The 21,658-nt window shown below is 35.9% G+C and overlaps 1 protein-coding gene and 1 pseudogene across 1 annotated transcript; one reads left to right on the forward strand and one right to left on the reverse strand.

The window, feature by feature from the left end:
• Positions 1 to 822: 822 nt before the first annotated feature.
• LOC140761211 (26S proteasome non-ATPase regulatory subunit 4 homolog) lies at positions 823 to 20,698 on the reverse strand. The gene is made up of 11 exons (XM_073098454.1): positions 20,582 to 20,698; positions 20,355 to 20,468; positions 20,147 to 20,252; positions 18,384 to 18,498; positions 18,095 to 18,304; positions 17,700 to 18,009; positions 14,442 to 14,568; positions 8,754 to 8,842; positions 8,602 to 8,658; positions 2,401 to 2,479; positions 823 to 1,674 (listed from the first exon to the last, which is right to left on the reverse strand). The coding sequence occupies exons 1-10, from the start codon at positions 20,591 to 20,593 to the stop codon at positions 2,435 to 2,437; spliced, it is 1,185 nt and encodes a 394-aa protein (XP_072954555.1). The 5' UTR covers positions 20,594 to 20,698; the 3' UTR covers positions 823 to 1,674; positions 2,401 to 2,434.
• LOC140760877 (mitochondrial import inner membrane translocase subunit TIM50-like) lies at positions 3,307 to 8,570 on the forward strand (annotated as a pseudogene).
• Positions 20,699 to 21,658: the final 960 nt, after the last annotated feature.

Raw genomic sequence — 21,658 nt, forward strand, 5'->3', positions numbered from 1 at the left:
TTCAGTGTGTAGATGGATAGAAGAGGTATGAGCACCACAAACCCTTAAGTGGACTGCAAATCCCCTGCTTCCTCCAAAGAAACCCCATGGTCCTAACCTCTAAGATGGAGTAAATCCTGAGCCACAACCTCCGGGATCTGGTGATCCCTTGGAAGGATTCGCAGTTAATCTCCTATCTTAATTAACTGCGAATCCTTTTGGGAACGCTGTTACGAAGGGCTTGGCTCCCACTCACTCCCCTCTAGTTCTTCTGGGGCTAAGCAAAGCATAACTATTGCTTCCTAGGCCCAACTATTTAAGTTTCAAAATCCACTTTGGGTCGAGACTCCAGTTTCCACAGCATCTGAAGCTCCATCTTGCAACAACTCTTGCCGTCTTCCTCGAGCTTGGTTGAACGTGACCCCGAGCGACTCAGGATCAGTCAAACCGAACGATGATTTAGTTGAGGCAAATCAATGGAAGAGCAGGGTGACTTTTGTGAACTCCGGCACCACTAAAAACCGTTGGTAGGTTCTATTTTCTATCAAACAGAAAAGGGAAATAATATATGAACAGCTTAAATACTTGTACGTTGGACATACAAGGTTTTTATTTAGAGAAAAAGTAACAACTCGATAGTGTCTTAGTTAAATTGATGCAGCTAAAATTCAAACTAAGAGATACTCATATAATATAAGCCTCTTTAACTATTTGAATACTATCCCACTGGCCAGGATAAATAAAAAACCTTTATATTGGTTGCATATTCATATAGCGTGACAGAATGGCAGTGACACAGTCAATAATGTCTTCGTTTTTTTTCCTTTTTTTCTTTCAGAAAAGTGAAGAAGAACCCTAGCTAGAATTTCATTAAGCACATGAAATTAAGTACAAAGAAAAACGAGTCAATTACAAAAAGCAAATTTGTGAAATTGCACATTTATCCATGCGATAAGATACTTTGGTTTGTCAAGATAGAATTGCAGCCATCTGTGCTATAATGTTGCGATGTCCAATTTGAAGCCCAAAGTAGCTGTAGCAGTTCACTTGGAAGACTTCATTATTTCTCTCCTATATTTTCCACGAAATTAGAGCAAAAAGCATATCAAAGCCCAGCCATATTGCTTTCTTACATTGCATTTTAGCCGATCACCCTAGAAATCTTTAACACGCACAGGTCTCTCCAGAATATCAGGTCTCCTGAAACAAGATGATATGATCTGTCTGGTGTATGGGCAATCATTAAATATATACTATATCGTGAAGGATAATCCTTTTGCCAATGTACTGGAATAACTAATAGTCAACCTGGCCAACCATAGAAGAATAGACTCAGAGAGGCACATTTTGAGTTCCCATGACTTGGGAAAATCTGGGCCGTGCTTCCCCATGCACATGTCACAAAGAAACCAACTAGGAAAGGCAGACAGAAAAGAACATCACAGCATCTAGTTTCCAAAGGGTGTCTTTAAGAATTGTTCAAATATGCTATTGTCTAGACATGAAGAACTGCTCAGGAAATGCAAGCAGAACAGCCAAAACAATGGCAGAGTCAAAAGGAACATAAAACTTCTGGTAATGATCTCACTATGGCCAGTCATAGAATCCTTATAGTATGATACATAGAGGAACTTATCGTCCATCATAGTCAAAGTTGTTGATGCAATGAATAACAATAATATCTGCATTATGGACCTGCAAGAACAGAAGTGGTGTTGTCACTGATTGCTTAAAGCCAATAATGACATAATTGAGTATTCGGCTGTATAATAGCTGAGAATCAAATAGAACAAAAATGTTTAATGTGAAGCTTGAAATGATGGCAAAGAATAAAACGTAGCTGGCTCGCTACTACAACACTGAGAAAAACAATATAAATAGACTACAGAGAAAAAGAAAAGAAAAGAAAGCTGTTATCCCTTAACTCAAGTTAGGATTTCAGTTAGAGAGAAAAATAATACTGATAGATTTCTCCACTGAGTGTTACAAGGATTGCCAAGTAATTCAATCAACACAATCCACAATCATTGTGCATTCGTTGTTAAAAGACAAGATATATGCAGCCTTATCCTCCTCAATAACAAATAGGTTGTTCGCATTGCCTGAAACCATGTCACTACAGCACATAGTGGCAAACATTAAGTGAAGCCTCTATGATGCAAATTTACAGTTGTTAACAAGACAAAAGACCTCACTTCCATTTTTTTACCCTCTGGGTCATGAATACAGCAGGATCAAGATTTCTCGATGATACAATGAAAACTGAGCTGCTTCTGTTTCTAACTCTTTCCTCAACAACAGAGAACTGAATAAGCTCAGGATAAACCAAAAATCAAGCTAAAAAGGAAATGTTCCCAGAGAATTACAGTTGGCTTGATCCATGCACGGACAAAATAATAACCTGAAAGGGTGCAATCTTACCACTGAAAACCAGCAGGAAGGAGCAGCACTTTGTTTACTTATCACCTTCATCTTCTGGTTTATTTTCCTCTTTCTTTTGCTGGGAATAGAGCAAGCATTAAGAAGTCAACAAATGGCGTCATACCAAAACTACATATACAACAAGAATGCCATTATGGACAGAGTTAAATGAGGAAAGCAAAAAATCAGATCAACTTTGCGTTAAAACTTAAAGGAAACAAATCTTGGGAATGAAGCCTTGAATGTGCCTTGAGAATCACAAAAACTCATCACAAGATGTAGCAAGAGAAAGTCCTTTTCTGATCTCGTGATGAGCATATGGTAATCCTAATACATACTGAATGGCCACAGACGTGCTAAAAGTACCAAACTTATTTCAATATTTTAAGATAAAGTTTGTAGTCTAGCTCAATATATATACACCACAAACTTTATGTTAAAACTTGGTCCTCACTTTTTAGCCATTGAGTACCCCTTGAGATCTAAAAACCTCAACCCAAGATGGAAAGAAATTGAAAATTAAATTCTCTCCATCTTGAAATTTGGTCTTTCACAATCCCCAAACTACAATCAAGAATTTTTTAACATAAAATTGGCAGTCCAAGTATATATAGATTATACAACACATATAGAAGCCTCTCTAAAACTTTTATATTAAGTAGGAAAACACGCTTCTAAAGTTTTGATGTCTACACTATAAACAATTAAACATTATTATTAATAATTGTCACATTTTTATCAAGGATGTATCACAATAAGCCTGGAAGATGTCCTATTGAGACTACTACACCACAAATATTCTGGTAGAAACATGCTGCAAATGGAACACTTAGGAAGATAATACTTTCAGAAGATGGAGATAGAATTAAATGAGGCTGTACACAAAGAATCATATGACTTTTACAGATGTCGCAGCATGTTGGCACAAAGGTACTACTCTTTCCCAACTTCTTATGACACACATACCTGTAGTACTTCGAACAACACACATAAAACATGTTTTTTCTAGACTGGTCAGAATGATCCATCTATCAGCCAACATGGATCAATTTTGACCAATTTTTAAAAACCATGAAACCAATATATTGTTGGCTGCCCATTGGCACATTTGCTTTCCCTAAGCAAAATCACAAATGAGGTGTTACATTCTCAATTACCTTGGTATCACTTGGAACTTGGAAGAATTTGCAATTAAGCACCTCATATTTAGTAAATTGCACTAAAAGCTAAAGAAATAAGTTGTGAATTAATGAGACACGAACTCAGGTATACCTTAACAATGGAACGTCAAGTTAATTAGCTCACTAATCATACAATTGTGCTAATCTAGTTATTAAAATAACTAATCAAACTTAAATAAGATTGTCTTGAAGAAAAATTACTATTGATGATCTTTAGGGTCCAAATTGTGTCATCGCAGAACTAGACAGTAAGTTCTACCTTTCAGTGAGATAAACAATACCAAAAAGATGACTAAACACCACGAGATCAAGTGAAGATTTATGAAAGATTTAGTGTCACCAAATTTTACCATCGAAAAAATAAGCTTTGTCCTCGAGACTAAGAAATTATTATTAGACACAAATAGAGATCTATTTGAAGTTAAGGATCACCATTTTCTACCTAAACAAAAATAAGTTGTCCTTTAAGGCTTTAAGCTGAGTAAATGTCATTAAAGATCACGAATTTGTGTTTCTACCCCACATTGTTCACAAAATTTTGGTCCTAATCGAATTATTTGGGATTCAAAAGTGAAAGAAATCATTTTATCTGATTTATTTTAGACAAAATTAAATCTTCTAGACAACACCATATGTGATATTTCCTCTAGCCATGGATTAATAAAACCCAAAAGGACCATAGTTTTAGCAAATCTCGATATGGATCAGCCGAACACTTTCTCTCTCCACCAAGAAGCCTATTCACGGCAGATATGGTGATGGACATCCAATGTGCTCCTCTGACAGTACATCCAACAACACTGAACTCTGGCAACCTACGATGAGCCATTTTTCTTTCTTAGTTTTTTTTTCCTTTTCTCTCTCTCCTTGCAGCCTTGTTCTCTCTCTATATATATCCTCTCCTCTTTGCTGCCCTTTTCATTGTCTTCTCTCTCCTTTTAATATGTTTCTGCAACAGTCATTTTGTTGCAGCAACAAAGAGGAGAGAAAAAGGAAGAGAGAGAGACAAGAGGGAGCCTACCTAATACTATAGTAGCAACTAGCAACAATAGAAAGGGAGTGATTAGAGAGAGAGGGAGATGTCGCCAAGATACAAGAAACCATACCGATACAGAAAAAATAAGGAGATACCTAGATCCACCCTCAAGAAGAAAAGATAGTGCTTCTAGGAATCTCTTTATCTGCCTCCAAGTATCATTTTCATTTTAACATGGCTAGATAAATAAAAAAGATAGAAGATAACGCACCAAACCGTGGGAGAAAAAAAGATCAAACCAATGGAGAGAAGGATCAGCTGACCCCTGTTCAGATTGGCCACACCCGATCTAGATCCCAGTTAGTCAACTAGGATCAGGTTAGATCGGCTAATCCCAATTGGGATGGTCGGTTTGGGTCAATCAAGCCATATCCATAACGGATTTGACCTGAATCTGACCCTAGGACATCAATAATTTATGTCCCCAATTAATTGTGTAAAGACTGAAAGCCTATAAATGTATTGATGGATGAGAGAAATGTAAAGATTGAAGAGAGCTATGGTTGAGAGAGCTAACAATTTGTTGAAAGAGGGAAGTGTTAATTGTGAACAACTCTTCATAAATGCTTATAAAGCTCTCAATTCACGAGAAAGAGAGTAAAAAAGTTGATGGATGGAAATAAGAAAAAGATTAAAAAAAAATTAGATGATGAAACGTGAGTTAATTATTTGATTTGATTGGAAATTAGAAAAAAAATCGGCATTAGCTCACAAGAAAACCATTCTAATGAAATATTTTAAAAGAAAATAACTAAAGAATCTAAAGATGATTGATGGAAACAAAAAAGAATGTTAAGAAAAAAATGAGCTTCACAAGCATTATGTTTGTTACATGATAAAAAAATGACCTCGTAAAATAATTTAGGTTTATCATTCTAATAGATCCATTTCAAATTAATAAAACCCGTTTTTATCCTCACGCAACCTGTCCCAGTTGACACAAGCCGGCATGCACCCATGCCGATCAATAGGGGTTGGCATAGGTAGGTGTCGTGCCACCGTCAACATGGCAAGTGCTAGCCAACACAAGGCGTGCCAACTGGCATGACCGTTATTAATTTGCATAATAATTTAACAAGACAAGCCCTAAGATTCTAATTAAAGCCTTCTTTGTTCATATCCACTCTTCTAGAACCCACCTTGACATAAAATTCAGCAACAAGATCCCTCTAAAAGAAAGTTTCTCAAGGAGCTTTCGTTGTTTCTTTTTCTCTCAGTTCTTCTCTCTGGCTATAGAGAAAAACTATCATATTATTGTGTGAAACAATACAAAGCCTAGCCTTATACAAAATCACCACATATCGAAATAAATAAATAAAATATAACATAATAACTCTAATACTTTCCCTCTCCACGAACTCAAGATGGATCATAAACCGAGAGTTTGCTAACTAGATACTCAAAATGTGAAAGTGGAAGAGACTTTGTGAAGAAGTCAACAATTTACTCATTACCGAGGCGATGGAGAGAAATATGCCAGCTTGGTACTCCTAATGAGTGTAGCTTATACAACTTCAATGTGCTTTGTCATCTCATGAAAAATAGAATTTTCAGTAAGTTTTTTAGCACTATCATTGTCTACAATGAAAAGGAGTTGGGAGGGGCAATAGAACACCCATATCATTAAGGAAGCGCTGGAGCAAAACAATCTCCTTAGTCACCGCACACATAACACGATACTCTAACTCAGCACTGACCAAAAACACCACATTTTGTTTCTTTTAAAATTTTTTTTTTATTGTGCTAGGAAATTAGATTCTCCCAGAAAAATGTAAAAGCTAGTAGTAGACTTCCGATCAAACTTATCATTAGTTTCGTCTGCATTGGAATAAGGCCGTAGAACCAAAGAGAAATCTTTCTTTCCTTTCTTTGCCCCCACTCTCCTCTCCAACTTTAGCCGCCCTTATACTCGTCCTAAACCCTTCTCCTCTTTCTCTCTCTCTATTTCTCATCAATCTCTACTTTAGAAGCTATCGAAAGCAAAGAAGTATCAGAAGAATCCTCGCCGGGTCTCGGATCGCTCGATCTCACGTTATTCTTCCCCTCCTCTCCAAGAGAAACAATCGTCTCTCGAGCTCTTCTCCCGCTGCAGCCATGAAGGAGACCTTCGTTGACGAGTAGTTGCCTCCACCGCCTCCTACAAGAGCTCGCAAATCACAAGGTCTTTTAAAGTTTGGAGTCTTCACGCTATCGCATGCGCCATTGGAGCCACCAGCTACGTCAGCTACACATACTATCTAGATGAATCGGATGAGAATACAAGCACTTTTTGGAAGAGTTCCAAATATGCAGTAGCGGAAGATGCATCTGGTTTTGAAAAATTTTGGGCCATGCTTTGTTCAGCAGCTATGAAAGTCCCTATTAAGACCATTGAGCTATATCTGGATATTAGGAGCAATCTTGAAGAACAAGCGCGGGGCTTTACTGAACCATCATCAGACTAGATTCTTCCAGATCTACATCCTCAAGCACAACATGTCTTCACTCTTGTTCTCGACCTCAATGAAACTTGTGTGCTCTGACTGGCACCGTGAGAGAGGCTGGAGGACGTTTAGTTTATGCTTTCCTAGAACATCTTGCAAAGTTTTACGAAATTGTAGTGTATTTTGATAAGCTAAATGTGTACGTTAATCCTGTTGTCGAGAGGTTGGATCAGAAAGGTTGCATTCGCTATAGGCTGTCAAGAGCTGCAACAAAATATGAGAATGGCAAATATTTTCAGGACCTATTAAAGCTGAACAGGGACCCTTCAAGAATTTTATATGTTACTGGTCATGCTACAAAGACAAGTCTTCAACTTGAAAACTGTGTGCCAGTCAAGCCTTGGAAGCTTGAAAATGAAGATACTGCTTTGATACCATGAAACAATACAAAGCCTAACTCTAGATTGAGTTTAGAGAGAAGATTGGAAGAGAGAAGAAGATTTGGTAAAACAATATATTGCTTGAGATGATATAGAGGGACTTGGCCCTATTTATACAAAGTCACCATATATCTAACTAAAATAGTAAATAAATAAAATATAACATAATAACTCTATTATTATGCATTGGTACACTTGCCTTCTCTCAGCAAAACAATTTATGAGGTCTCATATTCTCAATTGCCTCGGATTCACTTGGAAGTATTTGCAATTAAGCACCTCATAATTGGAAAGTTACACTAAAACTCACAATCTTAATTTCTGAACAATGAGACAATCCCTTGGTTGATTACAACTTAACCATGAAAAGTTAACTAGATCATTAATGATATGATTAGATCTAATCTAGTCAATAACACAAGTAACCAAACTTAATGGAACATGAATGCCTTGAAGAAACATGACTATATTTGAATTCTTTTTAAGATAAAGCAGCCTCCTTGGGATCCAAATAGTGTGATTGCAAAACTAGAGGAAGGCACTTGATTTTTTTAGAAACAAACGATGGTTGCAACACCAAGTGAATGAGTTGATGCCACTAGATACTAAGATTTATCAAGGGTTCAGGTCACTGCTTTCTACCACCAAAGTTCTGCGTCAAAACCCGACAATTGTCATTACTTAATAGACAACAATAGAGATCTATATGAACTTAAAAGGTCAACACATTCTACCAAACATAAAAATAACTTTCATCCTCAAACTGAGTGAATGTTATTAGAGATCATGTAGAGATTTATTTTAAGTTAAGGGTCATTACATGTAATCTGGTAAAAATGAATGGAGTACAGCTTGGGAAGTTTACATATGATGGAAAGCTGATCTAAAGCATGACTTAGAAAACAAAGAAAAGCTTGTTTACCAAATAACTAGTAGCAGTTAGAACTTAGAAGTAAATCTGATTATAAAACAAAAGCTGTTGACTTTAAGGTCACAAAAGAAGAGTAGAAGGGAGAAAATTTTAATAATAAGCACTTAAAAAGAAGAATCTGTCCAACAAGATAAATTAAACAAGTCTCCTCTTTTTCTGGAGCATATTAATATCTTGAATTACAACTCACCTGCAAAGATGCCAGCAAATCTTTTACAGAAGGGTCATTCGGATCAACACCTGGAAGCTGTAGAGTATAGAATTATTTATCTGTGCTAAAGCAGCTAGGATGCCAAAACACTACCAATTATAGCTATCAGCAGGTTAAAGTATAAATCTTACCGAATTTAGGATAGATGAAACAAATGACTGATCCTCCAGCACCTTACTCATGTCAGACTGAGTTGCATCCTGAACGGACATTTGAAGAGCTATGTCCAGCAAGTAACAAATACTAAATCAGAACATCAAGACATGTATAGATAATGCAAGCGTAATTTGCTAAAACAAGACTTGTTTTGTCCTTGGATGCATATATCACATTACAGCTATCAGTTCACTCCATTTAGGTTTTCTTGCAGATCAAGTAAATAATTTAACTTTACAAAAAAAGAGATACTAATATAATATCTACTATATTTTAGCAGTCTGATTTAGGATCAAGGAACCCATCTTGGTATCTGCCATTAACTGTTTGTGATAATTGCAATTGATATAAACCTTCAAGTACCTGTTGAGCATGTTTTAAGATTGGTTATAACTTATAGGGGCTCACTAAGAAACGTGAATTAGACACTGCAAGCAGATATACGTTCCATAGTTCCACTCTTTCAATGAGTCTCTCCTCCAAATGTGACAGACAGAAAAATGATCCAGTTTCAGCTTTGACTTATTTAGTCTATAACATGAAGCAATTCCCAATGTCCACATTTATAACGTTTATCTTTATGAACTTTATTTTCTTCTCGAGTTTGTGTATTTTCCTCTAGCTATAGCTTACATACAAGTTTTATGGTCTGCTTATTATTAGTTTTTCTGGAGAAAGTCAACAGATTACTACTAACTCAAACCAGGCAAAGCAAGCAACACATATCACCTACAGTTCCAAACTACTCTTTGAATGAACTGTTCTTCCAATACCATGAATAAAAGAAAATGGAAAGAGATATGAAATTTGGCTTCACCTTAATGATTCATTGCAGTTCAGTAGCTTGCTACAATTCTAGTGACATAACTTCAATGGTTACTTATTCTATGAAAATGCTTACAGATTGTTATATGGTTTAGTGTAATATTAGCTGTCCTAAAGAAGATAAATAACATCAATTCACAACAAATGACCCAAAAATATTCTATTTGAGTGAGATTACTCCTTTGCGTTGGTGCATTATGTGGTCCCCTTAGAACATGTCTAAACCATCTTAATTAGTTCTCGTGTAATTTATCCTCATGGGTTCTACCGATGAATTTTGTCTAATATCATAGTTCCTTATTCTATCCTTTCTGGTAACACCACATATCCACTGTAACATCCTCATTTTGGCCAACTCAACCTTTGGATACGTTGTTTCTAGTTGCCCTATGTTCTAATCATAAAGAGATTAATCTTGTAGTCAAAGTTTTGACTATTTTAAGTATGCCGCTAATTTTTTTTTTACGTATCTAATTTACTTCAAAACTTAAAATGAGACTAGTTATCTTTTAAAACCACTGGCTAGTGCAACAATTTTCAAATATATTATATGGGAATTTTGAAATTGTCAAAAGAAATTTGCCAAATCCCAAGAAAAAAATCTCCATATAAATCGTTTTTTGGTTCAGCAATTTCCATATAAATTGCTGAAATTGCTGAACCGAAAAGCAATTTATATGAAAAAAATTTCCTGAGACAACAATCTTTTTAGCGGTTTTAATATTTCCATATAAGTTGCTGACTGGGTCAGTGACTTATATTTGAAAAATTGTTATCCAGTCAACATTTTCAAACTGCACCAGTCTCGTATTAAGCTTTGAAGTGTCCTAGACGCGTAAAAGATAGTTCGGCAGGGTTAGGTTGGTCAAAAACTCAGATCTTGTAGTCATCCTATCAAGCTTTCTTGTAGCTCTTACTTAGATCTTCTAAATATGGAAAAGTTACCAGAATTTTATCATGTAGTATCTGGCTTTTTACACAGCAAATTGGATTTAAACAATAGTAAGATCAAATCAATCTTAAATAGCAGTGTTTTGTTATTGCTTCATTGTTCTTGGTAGAAATCATTGCATTAGATAGAGGAGCTTGAGATAAAAGGTTCAGTTGTTCACTAGATTATAATCGGTTGCAGAATCTTAAACCTTGAACAGTGATAAAGTCAAAGAATTGCATGCTAAAAATAAAAAGGTTGTTACTTCATCAGGCAACAAGCAAGCTCCATTAATTTCTGAATGATGTCAGAAGAGAATAATTTGCATGTTTCACATGAATTTAATTCTCAGATTTTTTTTATGGGTCTCAAACAGTGGACTGCTACACTAACAAACGGTTCTTTAAAAAGGCAGATACTTGACATTCTTAATTCTTATCTAACAAACTCAGTACTCAGTATCTTATGCCACACAAGAGATCTGAGAATATTGTCCTTAACATAAAACATATCAACCTCTTTATATGATGTACAGGCAAACAATGATATGAGAAGACAATAACCATGTTCTCCTATTTTACTTTTATTTAATCATTTGAATTGCTTTCAGTCAATCATAGATGGTAGCAACTACCACATCTAATATTAGACTAAATAAGAAAAACTATAAGATCCTTTATAAAAAGTGGAAACCTTGTGAGATTAGAAGAGAAAAAAATGGATCCAGATACTTATAAAGAAAACAGCAATTATGGGATTTAACCTTTTGAGGAGTTGCATGCTGGGAACCTAAAGCCCCACAGTCTGAACTACCCTATGCTTTGCTTAATTCCAAGAAAAATCAAGGGCTAAGAGAGTTGAGGAGTATAGGCCAATTAACCTGATTATTTGTAGCTCCAATATTTTTATGGGTCTTGAAAACAAAGTGTTGTAATTGATAAGTTGACCGGAGGAGCTAAACGTGCTTTCACTAAAAACATGTATAGTTTAGACTTTGGACTATGAGGCTAGTGCTCATGAGTCATGCAGATCTGTTTAATGCTAAGAAGAAGAAGGGGGTTCTATGCATAAGCTTGACTAGTAACTATTTCAAATGCAAAAAGAGTCTCATGCAGGGAGATCTTTTAACTCTCTTTCTTATCTGTTGGTCGCTAATGGTTTGAAGAGAATGATAGATTGGGAAAAATATCAGGGCCTTCTAACTGGATTAAGCATTGATGCTGTAAATGGGGTAGGGGAGGTTGGGGAGAAGGAAGTTGTGTTTCTCAAGTTCATTCTTTATTCTTCTGAAACTATTTGGGCTGAAAATAAACTTCCATAAAAGTTCTCTTGTCTATCTTAGAAGTGTTGATCGGGAGAGGCAGATATATATTAATTTAATAAACCGTTATGCAAACCGGATCAGATTGGATTGCATCATAAGAATATTGGGTTCGATAGATCAAACTTATTTATTTCTTAATTGATTCATATTTATATAAGCCCTTAAGACAAGTCTAGTTAAGTTATGTAAGCCACTAAATCAAGTTTAATAAAATCATGTAAGCCACTAAGACAAATCTTAGTTTAAATCGTATAAACCTTTAGGATTAAATCTGAGTAGAACTCATTGTTTTTGACCTTTATATATAGATAGACTGAGCTTATTAGTTTATTAATTCAAGTATATCCTAAGAATTAATTAAATTTAGTTATTTTCTTATTATCGTATTTACCATTTTTATCGTAACCGTTAGATCGTCTTTATCTTCATAGGAGTAGATGGTAACCGTAGAACCCTTCTAGCCACTACTTTCCTCCAGTAGCCACTATACGGCCGTCCACCACCACCCTTGGCTGTCAGACACCCCCCGACGACCGTCGTAAGGTCCGATATTTACTGTTTTGCCCCATTCTGGTCTTACTTTACTGATTTAATTATATCTTTTCATATAAATATCTGATTAATGTAAAACCAGAGCAATTAAAACTCTTATGTCGTGAGGCTATTGCCACCTAAATTTTTATAATTTTCTAATGTAAAGATCATTCCATATCTAATAAACTATAAGTTGAAAAATCTCCCTATAAATTATATTGGATTATCTCTTCACAATAGCAAGCTTAGGAATCAAGATGAGATGCCTCATGTTTGGGAAGGTAAATCATTGTCCTTGAGTAGCAGGATCACTTTGCTTAACTCTATTCTAAGTTAGATACCTCTAAATTACCGGTCATCCTTTCCTTAAAAGAGTTGATTAGTTAAGAAGTAGGTTATAACCTTGCCAGGAATTGAGTTTGTAAAGAAAGGAATTCGGGGGCATGGGGATTAATTTTGTTAAAAGGTGGTGGACGCTGCTATCTTCAAAAAATCAAATATGTGCTCAAATTGTTTGTGGCAGATTTATAGGAGGGTCACAATAGAAGACTTCAGGTTACAAATTTCTAACAGGATTTCCGTGCTCCAAAGGGTAGTGCTACAAGCTGAACCACTTTTCAGAGCTGGTCTCTTGAGAAAGGTGGGTGATGGAAAAAGAATTAGCTTATGGACTAATATATGGGTTGGTGAATCTCCTCTAGCAACTATGTTTCATTATCTTTTTTCTATTACTTGGGATGAAAAGTTTATGTTTCTGAAGTTTGGACTGGTTCCTGGGTGGTATCTCACTTTTAGAAGATTTTTAAATGAATATTTGAGCAAGAGCAGGAGATGTTAAAGTTCATTAACGAGATCAGTTATCCTATTTCTGGTGACACTAATCATATTTAGTGGATATTTAATCCTAAGGAGATTTATACTGTGAAATCCTTATGTTATTTTGCAGGATAATTCCTAGCTTGTGGAAGATGCAAATTACTTGGAAAACAAAAGCCTTTCTCTAGCTTGCTTGCAATAATAGGATCCTTGCCCAGGGACAACCTAATCCAAAAAAAAAAAAAAAAAAAAAAGAGCTGGGTGTGTGATCCTAAATGTGTGTTCTGCAATAAGGATGAATTAGTTACTTATTTTTTCTGAAATGTAAGATGGCCAAAGAAGTGTTGCTATGAGATAAGGTATATTAGGGGAAATTTAATACTCCCAGTTCTGTCGAGGACTTCTGAATCACTGATAAGTGCAAAAGAATGAAGGAGATGAAAGCTTGGTGGAGAATGTGGATAGCTAGTTTTTAGTGTATCAGGATTGATAGAAATAAAAGAATCTTTCAGCTCAGCAAAGTGACAAAAGATTGGAAGAGTCTATCCATCAGATTTTAATACTGTCTATTTGCTGGGCAAGATTTAAATGTAAGGAGGCTCAGAAGAAGGCCAAGTTGCAGATTCACGGCGACAAGAAGAGACGAGTTGTGCATGCCCTAGCTTCCTGATGTCTGTGACTGTGCTGATGTATTTTTGTTTGGATGATATGTTTGTGTATCAAGGGGTGTTCTGCTGATATCGTAAGAACTTTAGAAGGTAGTCTTTGGTTGTGTTCTGTTGCGATGGTTTGAACTTTTGGTGTGTTTTGGACTCCTTATTTGTATCTGTTTGTCCTGACAGATGCAGGGTTGTATGTTTTGTTTCAAAATGAAACTGGGCCTGTGGCCTTCAAAACATTTAACCTAGCAATCCAGAGAAACATGATATATACATTGTAAGAAAAGTTTAATTTTGTTTGTTCGAATGTCATCATCATGGATCAGACAACAAAAGAAACATGGACCAAAAGAAGATATGGAGAATCCCAAAATAAACACAGTATGGAGACGATATTATCATGCACCTGTCTGATAGTAATACGGTCATTGTGCATCTATCATAGAGATGATATCAAGTTATCAACACTAACTTTCCTATAATACAAACAAAATGAAGATGCCACTAATTATAAATTAAGTGCAGATGTACCATGCTGTGATCCTATTAAAATCCCATGAAATATAGAACTAACCAAATGCCAAATCTTGGTCATTCCCAGTAGCATCTGACATATCACTGTCTGCTATTGCTCCACTTCCAGACTTGGTATTATCCACTGACATTGCAAGAGCTTGCTCTAACAAAGCAGCCTCATCGTCCTGTGACAATCAAAATCACGCATTTTAGTATATCCTAATCTGATCAAAACACTGGAAGCAAGCCAACAAATAATACAGACATTCCATCATGTAACTCAATCAACACAAGCTCATCTTATTATTCACGAAAATCCTGAAAAGATATTGTCTGTTAACCCCAAAACCAACAATAACAACAACAACAACACAGATTAATGATTGGTCTTACCAGTAAAGACAGAAGAAGAAACAAGTGTATCTGTAAAACATTAGGTTAGCATTCTTTAAAGATAAGTTGTAAGACCATCATTTAAGATGAAATGGATATTTAGTGTCCCGAGGATATCCAAAAGTGTCCAATGAGTGTCCTAATTAATTTTACACTTTTTTTAAATATCCAATACTTCTTCGAAGTGTCTAAAACATGTCCAGGGATGGTGGGTAAGTGTCAGTGTCCAACAAGTGTCGAACACAAACATGGCATGCTATTAAATTGTCGTGTAATACGGGAGTCTAGTGCTCGTGCATTCAAACATACAAAATTCTATTCAAACAAATGGCATATTCCGCTGACCCATCCAAGTGCATCCCCTCAAACCATTCAAATGGCTAGAGGGATTCGTCAATCCATTCAAACACCTGCCATACCCATTTGAATGTCCGACATAGTTTTGAGTCTGAATTAGAATATAAGAGTTTCTTTTGGTTTAGGGTTTGTTTCGTATTCTAATTTAATTAGTACAATTGGGAGACTATATATGATGTTTTGCCTCTATATTAGGATGATTATTCTCATGAAAACCCTAGTTTGCTTGGAAAGCTTGACTAATCTTAGGTGTGTTTCTTCCTGTGATCACCCTTTGATCTGTACTCTTTGTGATCATCGAGTGGTAAATGAGGAGTCATTTTGCATCTTGTTGGTTCATCTAGAGTGGTGATCCTGTATTTTGTCACTTCATCAACAACTATCCATCTTCCCTTGAAGTTTTGGTATAATTGTTCTTCCTAGTTCTAATTTGATCTCAATTTTGAGTCGCATGGGAGCTTTAGTGAGGTTGAAATCAACGATAGCCGTGCCATAGGCACGGACCATGCCGACCGGCACGTACTGCGGCATTTGCCGTCCGTGCCATCAGAGGAAAGAAAAAAAAAAGATACCCACCTTCGCCTTCGCCTCTGCCGACGCTCGAGCACGTCGGGTGCCCTAGCCCAAGGGAGGAGAGACCGAGAGAGAGAGAGAGCGATAAGTTATCGGTTAAAACTTAAGTTGCGGATCCGAATCCTCTCTCTCTCTCTCTCTCGGGCTAGGGCACCCGACTCGCTCGAGTGACGGCGATCGGCAACGGGTAGCTTACGCTGCCGACACAGCCATCCATGGTTGAAATAATTTAGTTAATCTTGAATTAGCTTGACCTGAGTTTCATTCTAGATTAATTAAACTCAATCTTGAGCTTATCAAATTCAAATTGTTCAATCATGGAGCAAAGTAGTAATACATATATATATTCAAGCCTTATTGATACAATCTCTGTTCAAGATCATCTTGAAATGTATTTCGAGCTTTAGAATATCAATCAATTCTTGGCCTCTTTACACTCAACTTGATTGAGCCTAATATTGAGTTGCCTTTGGACCAAGCTCAAACGGCTCAATTATTTTGACCACACTGATTGTGAAAAGACTTTGATGCATTTGAAGACAAATCTATACTTGAATCTATGTGTGATGTATCAATGCCATTATAGATCGGCACAATACATGCTTCCTCGTGCCACTTTATACATGCTTCCAAAGTTCTAAGAAATTTTGTTTACACATAGCTTTTTAAAATTATACACTTACAAAAAGTACCATATGCAGCCAACAAAGATAAAGCACAGCGGATTCTCTCCAGTTGTCAACCTCTCATTTAAGGGAGGTCTCTGAAGAATTAATTTATAGTCCCTTAGATCAGGAAGGCTGCTGCATCTTGGAACTCTAGATGGTCTATTAGTAGAAGTAAAAAAATCAACTTAAGTTTCCCATTACCATTCAATTGTTGGACAACAATGTTTATCTCAAGCATCACCAATAATTTGCATACCAACTCCCAAGCAAAGAGCATAGTTTAATGCATAATTAAAATAGCAAACCTTCTTTAGGCCTTCAAATATGTCGTAGTTACGAATGACTTACGATTATCTAACTACACATGATGAAAAATACGAGAAGTATTTCTATAAGTTACTTTGCCTAGTAGCTCTCTGAGCCCCCTTTTTTGTTTTAGTAATGAAGCTCCACATAGTTTTAAAAGGAGGTTACATAAGAGGTGGGGTAAACCGTAACCGCCTCATTGCATATGCATGCCCGCATATGCACCGCAAATTCTCTACACTAGTATGACAATAATTGAAAGAGACATGAGCGAGTTTCCTAAAAGCATACGTTCGCACCAAGGGTAATCATAAAGTACTCAATTTTTTGCAATTTTGCATTTTTATAATTTTTTAGCTAAAAGTATTCAAAGTGAGGTTCCATGATGTATGCTTATAGCACCATCCCAATTGCAAAATCTAAGATAGTGTTGAATACAAAGATAGACGCATAAAGAAAGTTAGACTAATGAGTGGTGTCACCTAATGATTAGAGGCTTAAAGCAAGCCAACTAAGATGGAGAAGTAGCTCTACTGTATTATATGATCACCACATACCTCTTAAGCTTATAGATTGAGCATTAGACCATAACATTTCATGGATCAGAATATATTCCAAGTAGTTAGGATTAAAAGTATCTTTGTTGTCAGTTTGTCATTATTTGTATAAAAATTTATGCACCTCTTACTAAATTTTCTACTATTTATAAACACAAACAGATAAACTAAATGACAAAAAAGAAATTAGTTACTTGCCTAGATGTTCAGCTTATAATTTTATAGAAATAGAAAATTATAGATTTGTTGAAGGAAATCTAAATTATACAGGTTTAGGGTCATATAGGAAAGGAAAACCAATCTAAAGGGAGCAGTCATTTGAAGTACTCTAGATTAAAAATACATAATTACGAACTATAATATAGGTCTAGACCTACTGAGTACTTGGAACATCAAGACAATTTTCTAGTACACAAATCAGTAATAAGAAAACACACATTTTTTTCAAAAGTATCATCATACCGTCAATTGATGCTTCTTATCATCAGCAGAAAGAGATGAACCCTGGTCTGCTTCAGCCATAGCAGCATCCCGGGAACTTGAAGCCTCTTCTCCTTTTTCTTGTTTAGCAGCCTCTTCTGCAGCTTTTTTTGCAGCAGCCTCCTGCCTTGCTCTCTCCTCTTCCATTGACACTCTAAGTGCAAGTGCCAATTCAGGATCTACATTAGGATCCACGCCAAAATCAAATCCAGACATGCCGCCAGCTGCGGCAGCAGCAGCTGCAGCAGCAAAACTACTTCCTCCTTCACCATCTCCTGTAAAGATTGGTGTGCTGCATCATAATAAATAAAATGATTTATCTGGACAGGCCATGTGTATCAAGTGCTAAAATGGAGTTGAAAACCATGTATACTTGCCTAATGAGAACATCAGATACAGCATTTGACCCAGGAGGAACATGCACTATGTGACTGCTGTCATTATTGTTTACAGCAGTAATAAGAGCCTCCAGTTTCTCAGGTTTCCCATCATCAGATTCTCCAAAATCAACAATATCAAGAGCGACACTGTTCTTCTTCAACTTTCTTCCAATAGCCTCCAGCATCTTCTTATCATATTTAATTGGACTGTACACAAAAGTTGGAAATAAAATTACAAATTCACACCACAATCTAAGTGTTGAAGAACATTTCAAGAATAGAGTACCTTCCTACAAAAACTATGATCCTTTGTTGTTGCTTCTTGTTTTGCCGGTGTTTAAGAGCTAATTGAGCAACTTGGATTGCAGCAGTCAAGTTTGCCTCACCCCCAACTTCCAATCCTGGAATCGGAAAAGTGAACCCCTGTTCAATTTAGGATTATCTTTTTTCCTATTCTAAATTAGGGAATACTATTCTAGATAAGAAAATAAATGTCAAATTATCTCCATTGTAGATCAAGAAAAAAGTATTCAAATTATTCCAAACATAAGCCTAATTATAATTTTACCCCTAAAGCAATTTAAAAAATGATTTCTCCTCTCTCCTACCATGCACCTATCTTATTGTAAACATCAAAATTTTCCCTTCTAATTTCCCACCCAATTTTCCCTCTCAACTTTTGCACCTATCTCCTCCATCCTACCACCCATGTATCCCATTGCATACTTACAAGTATATATTACATACATACAACAAATGTGAACACTTCATTTTAAATTTATATATCAAATCAATGGCATTTTAGTTAATATTCACTTCTTATTTGTCCTTTACCTCAAATTTGTCATATAAAAATATTTATTACACACTTATTTTAGATTACAAGTAAACATTAGAATACTTTACTATAGATAGGAGGTACAATTTTTGGAATAAGAATCTAGAATAGCTATAATTTCCCTTAATCTCAAGGTGAACTAGGTTTAATAATATTAGCATGCATGATATACTGGTGACTTAATTCAGTGATTGTCAAATGATAACAAAGATGACTCTATGAACTCTAGCTTTAACACAAGAATCCAACACACTTATTGTAGAAAATCAACCTCAAAAACTAACAAAATCAAAACACTAACAACTCGATAGAGACCAAATAATTTTTAAAATTTCAAATAAATACTCTCATGAGCTTCATCCATTATGATAGGCTAAAGGGAATTTCAATATCACCAACTACAAGATCCCTTTAAAATAATAACAAATCCTCCATATTATCTCACTTAGGGAGTAACTAAAGAATTCACCATACACTTCTCACAATATATCACTCTCTAATCCTAAATCGTCTTTCTATTTGTCTTGTGTTGCAAACATAAAGTTGATTAAACTCCTCACTTAGTGCACCATGAATATAATGGCATCTGTCAAGCACTCCATTCCATACGAGGGATAAGAAATCAAGTAAATTCATGTAAACTTAATAAAATGCTCTTCCTTTATTCCTAAAAAAATATCTTTCTTAGTGCACTTCGTCTTTTTATTTAAATGCAAGTTGTGAAATCATAGTTCCACAATTGTGGTCAGCTTCTCCTAAAGGGAATTAAAATTTCCATAAGGCAAGTGCTATGCTTTTATTAAGATAGACCTGCATAGTACTCATTCTATAGAGTTTCAAGAGTCCTCTTTATCAAACCTCAACTCAAGATTATTTGAAGATTCCCCACTCAGACAGGCCCATCTTACAGGCACCAGCCACTAAGCCCATTTAAGTGTTTAAGGCATGCAGCATCAATCTCAGTTTAGCTATATCAAATTAGCTCGTAGGGTTCTTGAGTTCCATCTTCTAAGGTACACAGCAATCAGGAATTTGAGAGCTATTAAAGGTGAGCTCTTCATGGTCTTGACAAATAATAGTTTGTTTATCCCTTTTGCTTTTAATCACCGTTCCTAATTCCGCTGCCATTTTTCACAAGATGTTGAGCCAGCAAGTAATGCCCCAATGTAAAATTCTGTCGAGGTCGTTGCGATCTAACCGGAAAATCATACCATGCATGCAGGCCAGGATCTTTCCAAGATCACTAGTTGGCGTGACCAAAACACGGACCCCTTTACCCCCCATAGTCAGCACACCGACTGTATTCTCCGGATTCGACTGCCACATTGCCACAAACCACATCATCCATCAGCAGCAGAAAGCATCGCATAGCAGAAAACCCTAGGAATCTAGATTTAAGCAAGTGAATTGTCACTCTACCTGCGTTTTAGCGCCGCAGATGAGATTGACGGCGTCGGATTGAGCCTGGAATCGGGACGGCGAGTAGTCTCCGTTCCGCATCCATTCCGAATTATCGATGCAGATCATGGTGGCCTGCGAAAACGGATCAAAAGTGCGAAAGTTGAAGCTTTCGGAAGAAATCCAAGGTTGCAAGGAAATCTTGGAGAGAGATGGAGAACACGAAGAGAAAGGGAAGGATGCGAGACCTCGAGAACCATTGCGACGAAATCGCGATGAGATCAGTTCAAAGAGAGGAGAAAATAAGAGGAGCTTCGGTGGAGTATGGCAAGGTTTCGTGCAACTTAAAACAAATGTAAACGAGAAGATATGAGATGATTGGATCAAGATCCAATACCCGATTAGTTATTGGATTTTTGGATTTAACTTAGTTCTACATCAATTCGATCCAAAACCATATGTAGCAGGAATTTTTATTTTGTTTACCAAAAGGAGAAAAATGTATTAGTTTAGTTCCACAGTGTAACCCGGCGCCATTTGTGTCGGCGATCAAAATTTGTAGCACAGATAGTCAGGGAAGGATCGATCCCAACTACATCCAAAACTCATGTTTCTACTTTGGTTGATTGACCAGTCGACTGCCTCTATAGTTGGATTTAGCTAGAGTTGATATTAGGACTTAGGATTAGAAATAGCCCGAAACTGATTGGAGGATCTAGATCAACTGAAATGTAGAGATTTATTCGTCAAAGCTTAGAGCAAGAGGTTGGATCACCTATCCAATAGAGACTTTTAGGCCTCGTTTAGTTTGAGACTAAGCTTTAAACTTGATTAATTAATTTTATTTTTTAGTCTTGATTTGAATGTCTCAAACTAATTTAAGGTAATTTAGTGTTTGGTTGTGAACTAGTTGAAGAGTGTATTTATTATTTATAATGTGATATGAAAAAGTGAAAAAAGTGTTGGTTATGAAGGGAAATTGATGAGATATAAATTTAATAGACAAAATTACCCTTCTCATATAATGATATTAGTTATTATTATAATTTATGAATAATACGTGGTGTTTATAATAGTTATTTGAGGGCTTAAGTATAATTTTCAAATTATTTACGTGCTTAAGTGTAATTTGTAGGCTTAAATAGATATGGGAGATATATTTGTAGGCTTAAATAAATATGGGAGATATATTTGCAAGTTTGAAATGAATAATTGGTGTCTATAATAGTCATTTACGGGCTTAAATATAATATTTGAATTATTTACAAGCTTATATGGTGTCTATGATAACAATTTGCTAATTTAAATGAATATGAGAGATATAT

The sequence above is a fragment of the Typha angustifolia genome, chromosome 6 (assembly GCF_048772165.1).
Source record: "Typha angustifolia cultivar Huaian chromosome 6, ASM4877216v1, whole genome shotgun sequence".
Classification (NCBI taxonomy): domain Eukaryota; kingdom Viridiplantae; phylum Streptophyta; class Magnoliopsida; order Poales; family Typhaceae; genus Typha; species Typha angustifolia.